The sequence below is a fragment of the Alligator sinensis genome, unplaced genomic scaffold (genome assembly GCF_000455745.1).
Source record: "Alligator sinensis unplaced genomic scaffold, ASM45574v1 scaffold736_1, whole genome shotgun sequence".
In the NCBI taxonomy this organism is placed as follows: Eukaryota; Metazoa; Chordata; order Crocodylia; family Alligatoridae; genus Alligator; species Alligator sinensis.
This window is the reverse complement of record NW_005842561.1, coordinates 410,444-423,452: the sequence shown is the minus strand read 5'-3', so window position 1 is coordinate 423,452 and position 13,009 is coordinate 410,444. Positions and strand designations below refer to the sequence as shown.

At 37.6% G+C, this 13,009-nt stretch overlaps 1 protein-coding gene across 3 annotated transcripts in view; it reads right to left on the bottom strand.

Annotated features, from left to right (window-relative positions):
• Positions 1 to 4,180: 4,180 nt before the first annotated feature.
• The window catches only part of PKN2 (protein kinase N2), a 76,890-nt gene continuing 68,061 nt past the window's right edge, over positions 4,181 to 13,009 (bottom strand). For all 3 annotated transcript variants that reach the window (XM_025214021.1, XM_025214022.1, XM_025214023.1), the window contains 6 exons: positions 12,134 to 12,196; positions 11,745 to 11,821; positions 8,970 to 9,112; positions 7,306 to 7,413; positions 6,832 to 6,912; positions 4,181 to 6,751 (listed from right to left, as the gene is read on the bottom strand). In XM_025214021.1, coding sequence (XP_025069806.1) covers positions 6,548 to 6,751; positions 6,832 to 6,912; positions 7,306 to 7,413; positions 8,970 to 9,112; positions 11,745 to 11,821; positions 12,134 to 12,196 — 676 coding nt within the window. In that variant the 3' untranslated portion in view covers positions 4,181 to 6,547. The remainder of the gene's footprint in view (positions 6,752 to 6,831; positions 6,913 to 7,305; positions 7,414 to 8,969; positions 9,113 to 11,744; positions 11,822 to 12,133; positions 12,197 to 13,009) is intronic.

Here is a 13,009-nt window from a genome sequence, read left to right as displayed (position 1 = left end):
CCACCTTGCATATTTCATTTCTTTGAGATGGGTATATTCCTTTCAAATGACCTGAACTTGATGATAATCTGTAGTAATAATAGAGTTCTTTAAGTACCTTTGCAACAAAACTCATTTATGTATGAAACTACCACACTTGCGTTCTTGGCAACTTTTAATCTCTAGCGTAGCTTTAATATTTGTAGTTAGCTGCAATTTACAGTATAGAAGGTTTAACCCAGAGTGCAAACAGTTGGCGAAAAGCAGCTTGAATATTTGCACAACTGCTGCTGAAGATTTTTTAACATGTTGTTATGAAAAGATTAGTCATATCCTTGGCACATCCTCCTTGCTTCTCATGGATGGCTACGCACCCTGCCTTTGTGAATTTGACAACTACAAAAGGCTGTTGCTTTAATTGAACTTCACTGGCAACTTTGTGACATTTGGTCTACTACAAAAGATGTTAATTCCAATATCTCAAATACTTCAACATATAGATTAAAATGACAGATCGTATTTAAATGTGGATGTCCACCAGCTAAGCTCTTGACACTGCTGCATTCTAAATTAGCACTCAGCATTTGAAATGATACTCCAGGTGCTGAAGAGTTAAAAGCTAGAAGTTTGTTCTCCCTTCCCCCAAACTAATTGCTTCCAAAATGGGATGCCTCTTGACAGTGTCCCTTTGTGTTCAAAGCAGCAAATGTACTTTACCAACAGTCTTCTGGTTTCTGAGCTAATTTTGCATCACAGGTGCAAGATTTACTTTAATTATCAAAATGAACAGCTGAGGGGGGTCAGCCTCTGACACATCTGGTCCTAATCCATTCACAGGAGGGCTCTGTGCCCAGTGCTAACATTACTAATTGTCAATAGCCTTGACTGTTTTCTTGCTGCTTTAATTTTAATCCCCTTCTGCCAGTTGAGACCCTCAAAATACAACAGCTTTAAGTTCAGTATTTTTTTTTTTTTTATTCTTCAAAAGCATTGTAAATGCTTTACTGGCCACTGAAGTTCTGACTACTCATGGCTGTTAAAAGTTCCCATAGCACAGCTGTAAAGGGCATTAGATCCAGTGTCCTCTCCCTGTTTGTGAAAGACTAGAGGCAGGGCCATGGCATCGTGCCTGCAGTGGAATCCTGCCTCTTCCTGGAATTCTGCAAACAGTTCCTGCCCCTCCCTCAATCCAGAGAATTGAAGCTTGCAGCAGAGAATAGGGTAAATTTAAGCTGCAGGGCCCAGGTGGAAAGAGCCTGCTTTCTGTGTAAAGGGCTGCCTTAACTCTACAGGGAAGATAAGGACAAGAAAAAGTGATGGAAGATGTGAAGTTAGACTGAAGCATTTAATGAGAAACATGTTTCTGTGGAATGCAAAGGACACAACCATGTTTGTCTGAAGGATTAATGACAATTTTGTTTTAACTTCAGTTAATATTAAAACAAACTAATCTCTTGGGGATCTGCTACTAGATCTTTAGATATGTATAAATATGTAAAAAAAACCCCCAAAACAAACAACAACAAAAAACCCCCAACTTCCCCTTATTGTATCCTTTTGTAGGGTACTGCTGTGGAAGGAGGAGAAAAAGAATTTATCTAGCTATGACCTTTAACTCTGAAACAGAGTAAGGTTAGTGCTTAGTTCAGCATTTATAAAATTAGTGATAGAATTTTTATGAGTTTTCTGGACTGACCAATGTCAAGTAGGAATAAATATTCTAGTTAGTTTCTATACATTATCTGGTATGTACTTTATGCACTATGCTGATGTACTAAACAGAAATGCACTTTAAACTAGTAGTCTACAGTAGGTGGTTGATTTTTAAGGTGGTAAGTATGACATCTCGCCAACCATTGCAGCTAATTAGTCTCTGCTGTCTCAGGTATAGTGAAAAATCATTGCTATAGCAGTAAAATACCTAGATGCAGAATTTAACACACTGCTCTGCTAATTATTCATCATTCTTGTGCCTTTCTTTTTATTTAAAAGAGTAAGAAAGGCATAAAATCCTTGTTTGGCTAAATTGTAAGCAATTTTAAACTTATTTTTTCAATAGAATTTAGAATCCCAACTGATTTTAGGGGCTTAAATTATGTAGGCCCTTGTTCTGATACACAGGTGTCATCCCTTGCTTGTGTGTAAACTAAATATTGTGGGACCTTTCTTACAAGAGTGCTACTGTGTCAGACTAACAATTTGTTTAAGCATAACAAAGAAGTGAAAGCAGTTTGGCATGAACTGCTGTCCTGAGCCTAAACCGTATCTTGATGCCAATTATTTTACATATTCTGTTTTAAAAACTTTGTACACAAACCAGCAAAGTTAAGTGTGTACAAGGTCAACTTGATTGGGGCCCTGTTTGAAAACAAGTGATCTTGTTTTTACCTTTCTCTTAGGAAAGGGAACTTAAGTTACCCTGATAACTACTGCCTAATTTAACACCCATTTCTTTTTACTTCTGGGGGCTCTTTCTAAACAAGATTTTGGGTTTTAGTGAGTTCAAAAAGCCTACTGCTCCAGAAGCTGGACAATAGCAGTAGAGTCAGCTGGCTCTCTAGGTTGAGCTGATGACATCAGGTGTTGTAACATCTTCCCTGATTAGCAAAGTGGAAGAGCCTCTAGATTTGCAATGGTAGTAGTGTTAGTGTTTTTAGACATAGCAAATACAACCTACCTTTCATAGCTCCTGAGGGAAGTCAGGGTTGCAGTAAAGCTCTACTTTGCTATATTTCAAGCACTGAAGTTAGGCTTGGCTTTGCTTAATTTGCACTAATTTTGTAAAAGGTGTTCTGTTCTGTACCACACAACAGTTAGTCCCCGTAGGTGCTCACAGTATAAAGGGCTGATAAGCTTTTGAATGCAATGCATCTTTCTTCAGGCTAAGTCAATCCCAACTAAGCAGTTAGTTCAGTAAAAGATACAAGCCATGTGAATCCTAGCCTAGAGGTTAGTATAAGTGATTAAAGGGGGGGAAAAAAACATCCAGCTCACTTAAAATGGCAGCAGTTACTCTGGTGGGAAAAGAAAAGAAAAGCTAATACTCCTCAAGTGGGACAGAACTTACCCCTAGGAAAAGGCCTTAAAGGACAAATGTATAGAAGAACTTGTTCTAATGGCTGAATTTCTTATTTACTCAGAAGTTTCTCTAAACCCTTTAACTAGTTAATTAGAGGTCAAGAAAGCAGGCCTTACAAGGAAAGGCTGAGAGGCATGGGACTCTTCAGCCTGAAGAAGAGAAGGCCTAGGGGGGACTTGGTGGCAGCTTATAAGTACATAAGCGGTGTGCACCAGGATCTGGGAGAACTTCTGTTCACCAAGGCACCTCAAGGGAAGACAAGGTCCAACAGTCACAGACTGCTGGAAGATCACTTTAGACTGGACATAAGGAAAAAACTTCTGAAAGTCTCCAGAATCTGGAATAGATTCTCCCCAAAAGTGGTGTAAGCACCTACACTGGAAATTGTCAAGAAACATCTGGATGCTTACCTTGCTGGGGTCATCTGACCCCAGCTGACTTCCTGCCCTTTGGGCAGGGGGCTGGCCCCAATGATCTCATGAGGTCCCTTCCAGCCATAATGTCTACAAAACACTATTGTGGCAATGACTTCTTCACTGATGTGTTATTGACTAATAACCAAACTATTCTTTTAATTCTAATCAATAGTGAGTTATGATTTGCTTTAGTATGGTAGTGGAAAATCCTTCTAGGCTTACTTGGTTGTATGAAGTTCCATCCTGGTTAGAAGCAGCTCTTAATTGTTAAAACAGGATATGAACCCTATTCCTCAAACCAGAGGAAGAATGCACAAGTACATAACCCAAAGTTTTGCATAAATACCTACTGGGGAGAGATGGGATGTTCAACAAGCTAATCCCTGTTCTGCTCTCAGACTTCTGTCAAGGAGGGTGGTATTTAAGATTCCCTTTCACACTCTATAGCCCCATCCACATGTGTGGATGTTTGGTTCCCTGGGGGACCACATACTGCACAGCAGCACTCATCTGGATGCAACTTGTGTTCTATAAAGGGACTGCTCCTGCAAGAAAGTGACAACCATGGTTCTATTAGGGGCATGGTGCCTATTAGAAGGGGGAGATTCTCCCTTTCCTTCCATAGACCGGATGCATCAAACACTGAAGCTACCAAAAACCCGCACACCAAATTCAATAAGTAAAATCGGATTTGGGACACAAGTTCCAAATTTCTATTTAAACTTTAATTTGTGATATTAATGACTGCAAAACACTTAGAATGACATTGTTAAAAGGCACATTTCGTTTTAATGCATAGTGTACCATTCTAAAATATCCTAATTTCCTTACAAAGTGCTTGAGCAGCCACATACAGATAAAGGTATAGCAAAATATATTTACAATCTAGAGTTTAAAATCTTAATCTGCCTAAAAATATTAAAAAAAACAAACAAACCTACAGGAGAGAAAAATTAGTGCTTTCTTTCAGCTTAACTGTGTGAACATACCCTTGCCCTCTAATTTTTTTTAGTGATTTACTTAGATTAAAAAAAGATTTCTGTACAAGATGTAAGTACAAAAAGGTATTTTTCATGGTGCTTTCTTAAATGCTAAGCACCCTCTTAGATGCTGTATATATATATATTTTTTTTTTTTTTTTGGAACCAAAACAGGTAAGCAGACTGTACCTCAAAAGCATTTAGTGTTTTAACATTTCAATTAAAAAAAAGAAAAAAAAAGAAACTTAATTTCTTTCTCCCTTCAAAGTTCATTAGTATCTTTTTTTAAACAAGTTACTGTGCTGCTCCCACTTTCTAAAGAAGAATTCATTCTGTAAAACCAACATGATTTCTATATTTTGTAAAATGCCACCAGCCTTCGTGTTAGGTAGAGTGTTTTACACATTATTCAGAAATACTAATTCATTTCTTCCCCGGACCATTACCAGGAGGAGTTCTGAACCTAGTGTTCTGTCCAGCAGTTATTTATTTAAAAAAAAATATCACCGAGTAACACCTTAGTGTTGCACTATTCCATTCTTTAAAAAAAGACACCCAAAAACCAAACCCCAACAACAACATGGCTTCAGTGTTTATTACATAGCTTATTTGGAATAATCAATTCCAGGGTCTGAACTCACTTCTGCAAGTTGTTGGCTACAATGAACCTGCACAGCTAAGTAGAGAATCAAACCTAAAATGTTTTTATTAGTGAGCTGAGGAAAACACTGGAAACTTATTTTCCAAGGAGTGACCGTTTGCCTACAGAACACTGAGTGCCAGAAATAGGTCATACAGAATTCCCAAGCGCGCACAGAATCTGGTCTAAATTGTTTTTCTACTTTTGAGGTACAGTTTTAGTGTTAAGATACTTATAAAATATACACTGTTTTATCAAAAATATTTATACATTCTGTTACAACATATTACTTTTATCCTCACTAAACTGCCAATCTACATTCTGGAATTCAGTGGCCTAAACTGTATACAAGTGTTTTTTCTATTAAATCAGAGTTCTGTATTGTGTTCACATGACCACTGTGCAAAATTAATGAAGTGGTAAAATTAAGTTACATGCCTGGACATAATACATTACAACTTCCAAATATACATGTTCACAGTATACATGTATACATTGAAAATCCTTGTTTCTTAAAAAAAAATGATATGATCATGTACAGCAGATAGAAGATGATCTAGATGGCTAAACACAGTATGGGTATCTGTCCACTCATAATTAGTGGAAAAGGCATTAATTCCAAGAATGCACAATTGGATAGACATGGGGAATGCATATATGTTCATACACTATTTATGGTTAAGACTGGACAAACATTCCCATACTACATTCTTCATCTTAACTTGGGATTTTTTTATGCCATCCATAAAAACACAACTTAAAGGCAAAAACTGTTTGGCAAGTGGCTTTGGTAAACTTTCTGGATATTATTTTTTGTTGTTGTTATTGGTTGGTTTTTTAAATGGAAGCACTTAAACTGATATATCAAAGCAAGGCATTTAAACATTTTCCCCCTAATAAATACCATAGAAAATTTACAAAACAAGGCATCAGTTCTTAATTTCCATTATTTTAAAAAACAAAGATAAGTCTGTAAAATTACACATTTCAGGACATTACAGTAATTTAAAAAAACTGCCAGCATTTGCCTTCTGTGCATCTTACCATTTTCTTTGTGAATATCAACAGCATCCCAAAATTCTATTTAATGTGGCTGAATAAAGTTAAATGGTCATCAGTGTAGTAAAAAAAAAAAAAATCTTCTTTCCCCACTTAAGACAGGTATTTTATTATCTGCTGTAGAAGAGTAAGATACAGTACAGATCCAAGTGTACCCATCTTACGGCCTGTATTCACCAACTCAGCTTAAGAACTCCATAGAACTGCTTTCCAGTGCTCAGAAAAGAGAGAGGCCACTCTTTGCAAGACTATTCACAACAGTACTTTAAAAGAATCTTCATGTGATTAAAAAAAACAGAAGCTACAGGTGGCACAGAGAGCAATTGAAGGGTTGGTATTCTTTTGAGAGAGGCATTCTTGTGAGTGTTAGCTATGGTTTCACAGTGTCTCAAAATTAACACCAATCAGCAATGTAATCAAAATCTCTGAACATTTCCTGTTCTTCTTCTGAAAGTATCCTTGGTTCCCGAGGGGGAGTGAGAATAGGTGCTTCGGAGGTAAATTCATCATCAAAATTACTAACATCTTCTCTTCCTCTAATGGTGGGCACAAAAGGTGGTTTCACTTTCTTGGCGAGCAAGGCATTCCAATCTATTAGCTGTAAAACAAATCAATTAGCCATTAGTTTCCTGCCTCTAGCTGCTGATGGTTTCATATGCTACATTAACTCATACTCACCCGGAAGAAGTGATGCTTTTTCACATCCTCAGCATCTCTCTCACCAGCTCCAAGGCGCCGCTCTGGATTTCTTCGTAGCAACTAATAAAACATTTTGTAGAACTTAGCACTTAAAACTGCAGTGCATAGGGAACAATTAGGTGCTGGTATTACAGAATAAACAGGCTATAATACAAGCAGCCTGAATTTCCTAGCTCAATTTGTACAGGGAAGTGGCTCTGGAGAAATCTGGTTCAGATCAGAGGGAAGAGAATAAAAAGTTTATGTAAGCTGTAAAGTGAAATATAACATTTTAGAGAAAGAAAAGGTGATGGTAAAATAAAGATTTTTCATTTGAAACCTTCCTGCAGGAAAAGAGTCAATGTAGGCACCGCCTGTCAAAGTATATTGCCCACCACAAACTAAACTCTTCACAGAAAGGAAAATACTAGATGGTAACAAGAGAATACTTTTGTTTGTTACATACAACCTTACCCGTCTCATTATAGAGATGGCCTCTGTAGAAAGGAAGCGTGGATATCTTACTTCATCATTTACAATACTGTCAAAAACCTCCTCTTCATCATCTCCAGGAAAGGGAGACTATAAAGAGGAAAAAAAAGTTTAGCAAAACTAAGTTTCTAAGATAAACCGTTTCGCCTAAAATAGAGTGCTACCAACTTGTATTTACATTTACTGCTAATTTAGAGAGTTAGATAACCTAAAACAGCAAGTTATTTCATCTCTCCCTACAGCAGAATGTAGCATTCTAGGAGGGGAAATGTATGATATATTAGCTTTCCTTTCTTTCAAGACAGGCAGGCAGCCAGCTACAAGATTTTATCTATAAAAAAAGAATTAAATGGTTATTAAAGAGGGAAAAAAAAATATAAGACAGCCTTTTAATAATGCACTTCTAAAACAGTTTTCTGTTAACTAGGAAAAAAAATATCCAATCTAATGCGATAAAGCTTTGCTTTATTCATCCTTTAGGATGGCTGAAACTTGTTAGTGAAGTACTCATCCCTAATTCATTTAGGTAAAACCTTTACCTGTCCACATGCTGGACAGGTAACTAACTATCAAACCATGGTTTATGGAAGATTTGTAAGTCACATGGTGCTGGTTCAGCTTCACTTTCAAAAAGACATTTTTAGAGGGTAAAGATGGGGGAGGAGAAGAATAGGTTGTGATTAACTTTTTAGCATATGTATGCTCTGAGTATTAAAGATTGCTATAAACAAATACTTCCAAGTATTTTCCAATAGAAAAACTCGCTGCACTGGCTCCAAGGATGTTACAGCAAAGAGGGAGGGAGGGAGGAAGGAAAAGGTGATGGTTATAACAGTATAAATCACTTTCTCATTTGCCATTGCATATGGCACAACATTTCTAGACTATTAAAAAAGAAACAAACTAGGTAGAACATTAAAAAATGGAGACAGCAAGTCAAATGGTAAATAAAATAAGCATATCCTGCATCATACCTATACAAAGCTTCTGAACTCTGCCTTAACCTGTAATGGAAGAATGCAATTTCAACTCTTCTAACCTTATCCCTTTTTGAGGGATTTGAAAAAAGATTACATAGCTTAAACTTCTGAAATTTTCCATGCTTGTATTCAGGCCAGAGGACTGACTTTTTAAAAAAACTGTAATATCAGGTGTACAAGCTAGTATGAAGGTATCTGGTTAAATAGAAAAATGAAAATCACTGAAGTTAAATAGGATTACATTAACACAGCATTAGCATGGAGGCATATGGCAATGGAAGTAAAAATGTTCCAGATGTTATGTTTGGTGCAAAACCCTAACTTAGCCAGTTCAACACCAGCTGAGGATCTGGCCTCATGTTCTAGCTTCACAGATCTACTGAAATAAGTGGGAGTGTAGCAGCTAACACCAGCTCTGTATTTGCCACATTATGTATAGTACTTTTTTTTGTTCTGCCATTCAAACACACTAGAAAACATCCAAGCATATAAGATGTGCAACAAGGCTTACACAATACCAAAGACTTATCCTTGAAGGGTAGAATGTTCTAAAAAAGTTGAGAACCTTGTACTTCACTTTTACTTTTAGTGTCATGCTAAGATTTAGACTTGCTTACACCACACCCATGTCTTGCGTGGGCATTATGTTTTTGCTAGTGTACTTACCTCACCAACTAGCATCTCATAGATGAGTACACCAAGACCCCACCAGTCTACAGCTCTGGTATAGGATGTTTCCGTCAATACTTCAGGAGCGAGAAATTCTGGAGTGCCACAGAACGTGCTTGTTCTGTCTCCAAATCCCATTCCTGAAAAAGTTAGTTTCCTTAAAAACAAGCAATACCTCATGCCACTACACTTCCCGCTAAACACTTCAGTTAGTACAATTTATTCCTCAAAGCAACTGCAAGTTATATCGTGGGTTTTCACATTTGTGTATTGACAACTTGAAGTAATTCAGCATTGAAGCAATGTTCACACTGCTCTGTTGGCCAGCTCTACCAATGTCATCCATAGCCGGAGTCAAGTGGTCTCTCCTTTTTGCACATTCCTACCCATAATAAAATGTTAGGCTTTCAGTTACAGTCTTGTCACAGCACTGCGTATATCCATGCGCACAAACTGGAGCATAGGCTACATGTGTATCAGGAGCGCTGCGCTTTACTAAACATACTGCATTGACAACGTGTTCCCAGTAAGGGCACGGGCATTAGCATAACTGCATTTTCTACTGATCTAAGAGAGTGAACCCTCCACAAGCTAAACAAGCTTTACAAGAAAGACTGCAGCACTGAAACAAATAATAGCATCTACAGTAGGGGCTTTTGCCAACATGATTATGTTAGTCAAGGAGCACATCTCTGACTGTCATCTTTAGCATAGACATAGCCAGAGTACACAACACTCTTAGCACATGATAAGAAAACAAAACCCACTTGTCATTTGAAGTACTGTACAATAAAAAGCAGCGCATACTTTTGCTACTAACTACATCAGATTAATACTTACAAAAAGCAGCTCTCCCAAGTAAAAGCTCATTTTATGTACTCATTTTCCACAGGACAATACTTTGGAAACTAAGGTGGTCTTACTAGATTCTAGTATATTCCATAGTCAGAAAGTTTGTATAGAATTTAGTTGAAGGCAACATAAGGTACTATAATAAGTACCTTTGTAAACTGCCATGATACGGCACCTGGTGGTACTGTAGACAGCTTTATTTATCTGTCCACTATGGGCATTTTTACACGTGTTCTAGGGGTTGGGGGGGGCGGGGGGGCTTTAATTAAAGCAGCTCCTGAAAGCCGCTTTAATTAAAGGTGTCTGCAATGTCTTGTGTATTGTGTCCTGCATTTCAAAATGGTTGCAGGGTTGCTTTAACTAAAGCTCATTCAACAAGGTTTAGTTAAAGCACCCCCACCACCATTTTGAAGTACAGGGATACTGAATACGAGATGCCAAGGCTGCTGGAGTGTGCCAATTAACACACCAGCAGACTCAATCAGGTCTGCTCTGATGTGCTGCAATTACAGTGTGTCAGAGCAGTGTCCCGCACGTCTATAGGCACCCTATGATACTACTGATCAAGAGTGCATTTGAAAAAACATGCATTTGAATAAATTGCAGATCAAGGGAAGTACATGTTTGTCTCCACATACTACATTTCCAGGAAGGGCAAGTTTAACAATACAGCAACAGCACCAAGGACAAACGTAACAGCAGGATGATGTGGATGCAAACTTGAACTTTGAAGGTTAGTTGCAAAGAAAAAAATCTAACCCTGTGAGTTTGAGTCTGGAGCCCTCTGGATTAAAAAACGTAAGAAAACCTGCGTAGTCTCTTTTTCCTTTGAAATCTTTATTTAAAGTAAGACCGTAGTCATTGGATGTTCAAACAACTGTAAGCTTTGATCTACTGCCCACCATTTAGTAAATTCTTTGTAATGGGCTGAAGCTTACAGGACAAGAAAAGCAAGCTGGAGAAGAAGAAAATAAGCCCAGTCAGATTCTACCACTGAACCAGACCACTGGGCTGTGAGAAAAAGGGGTGCAAATACACCTGTCCTAAATCCAGGAAAAGAAGCTGAACAACTTGTGCTGCATGTGCTTTATGTTTTTGTTCCCCCAAAGGTGAGCACTTCCAACAGCTAAATACTAGAAAAATCAAGTGTCAAGAAGAAAGTGCCGTTTCAGGAGATTTCCTTTTGTTCGAGCTATGCTGCATTGAGAATGTTCTTTATTCACTTTGAAGTCTAAATTATTGGAGTTGCTTTAAAAGGATATTCAATCTTTAAGGAATTTTTAAAAAGTGTAGTGCATATGTCACATGTTCAGCCAGTTTGTGGCACTATGAAATGGCAAACCAACCACAAACATTTTCCATGTTTTATATGGAACATCTTTGTGACTGGCTTGCATCACACCTTAAATTGCTCTGGGTTCCAGTTCAGCCTGAGCAGTTGCACGACTGGTAACAAAGGAATTTTATACCTCATCCCAAACGCTATGCATCCTGCTATGCTCACCTGGCATGGCAGGACATGCTGTTTTTGGAATAGAGACAAAATCCCTTAAATCACAATCATGCTATTATTTGGACCCCAGCAGACATTCAGCAGAGAAAAGGAACAGGGCTTCACCACAACTGAAAAAAGGCTTTCCCCATCCTCAATGGAAACCCTTTCAAATCCTCTCAAAGGGCTTCCCTTACAACCTTGGTTTTCCAAGTTAAAAGACCATAAAATTATTTATCCTGTTCATATCACTGCAGAAAAATCTACATGATATGTGCCATGTAGATGCTGGCTACCTTGGCTCTCTTACTGGTTCAGAATATTTGGTCCAGAGTTAGTTGTATCTAATTGGTTGCATCTCCTGGGATACCACAGAATGTGATTTAAAAAAAAAAAAAAAAAAAAAAAAAAAAAAAAAATGCTGTTACCTTCTTTGCAAAGACCGAAGTCAGCTATTTTAACAAAGCCTTCAGTGTCCAGCAACAAATTATCCAACTTCAAATCTCTAAAGACAATATTTGAAAGTAAAAATGGATTCATTAATACAACCACAGATATATCAGTAAGTCCATTCAAAGTTTATATACACATTTATGGAAGGAAAAAAACTAAACAAAAAACGTTCCTCAATTTTGAGTATGTTTTTCCTAGCAACTGTTTATACTCTATCATAGAGTAAAAAACTGCCAGAATAGAAAAGCAAAAGGATAATGTTTAGGGTAAGTAAAAAAAAAAAAATCACTGGCTGGAGATCAAGCAAGCATTAGAGAGAAATTTGTTAAAATTCAAATGTTCGAAAGCATCAAAAATTACTTACCTATATACTATTTTGTGCTCATGTAAATACTGTAGTCCAAGAACCACACAGGCAGCATAAAATCTGTTTAAAGAGGGGGAAGTTGAAAGTTGAAGTTACATATAGTAGATTTCAAAAGTAGGACTTAGCAAAACTGACACTGGATTAATCTGTAATTTTAACATTCAACTTATTCTGAAGTGTGGCACATACAAACTTATCTTAAATGACTTTTATACGTGATGTATGCCGACTTTATACAATCAATCAAAACTAAAACTACCTGGCAAGATTAGAATAAAAAAAAATTAAGGCTCTGAAACCAAGTGTCTAAAGGCTCTGAAACCAAGTATCTACCTCAAGGTCTCCCCTACAGCCCATAAAGCTGATCATCTATACTGAATTATGCCTCAGCTTGATCTGGCAGCAAGCCTGGAAGCTGTGCTGAACTTCAGGATCTGAGGTCCAGCCTGCTACTGCTCACTTTCTAGCCTTCCCCTTCTTGTAGTGGGTTTCTAACCCACCCAGGTGCTATGGGCTGCAAGCACAAGTAGTCTACTAGCAATCTTACAACTCCTTGTTCCCAACTGCTGGCCCTTCTGTCTCTACTGCCCTTAATTAGAGCTAAGAACAGAAAGAAGAATTATTCAGCCGATTCCTAGAAGAGCTCTGTTTGAGGACAAAGCAACATTAAGTATGGCTTTGCTACAGCCTTAAGGTCAGATGCGATGGGAAGAGACTACCTCAAGCTTGAGCCGGCTGAGGATGACTTGGCATCATTTCTAAATATCAGTGTAGATCTATGAAAGCACCAAAACATTTGACTGAAGTTGATACTTTATTTGTTTTATTATACATTTTCTTTTTTTTCTTTTTTTTTTTTTAAATGACAGATAA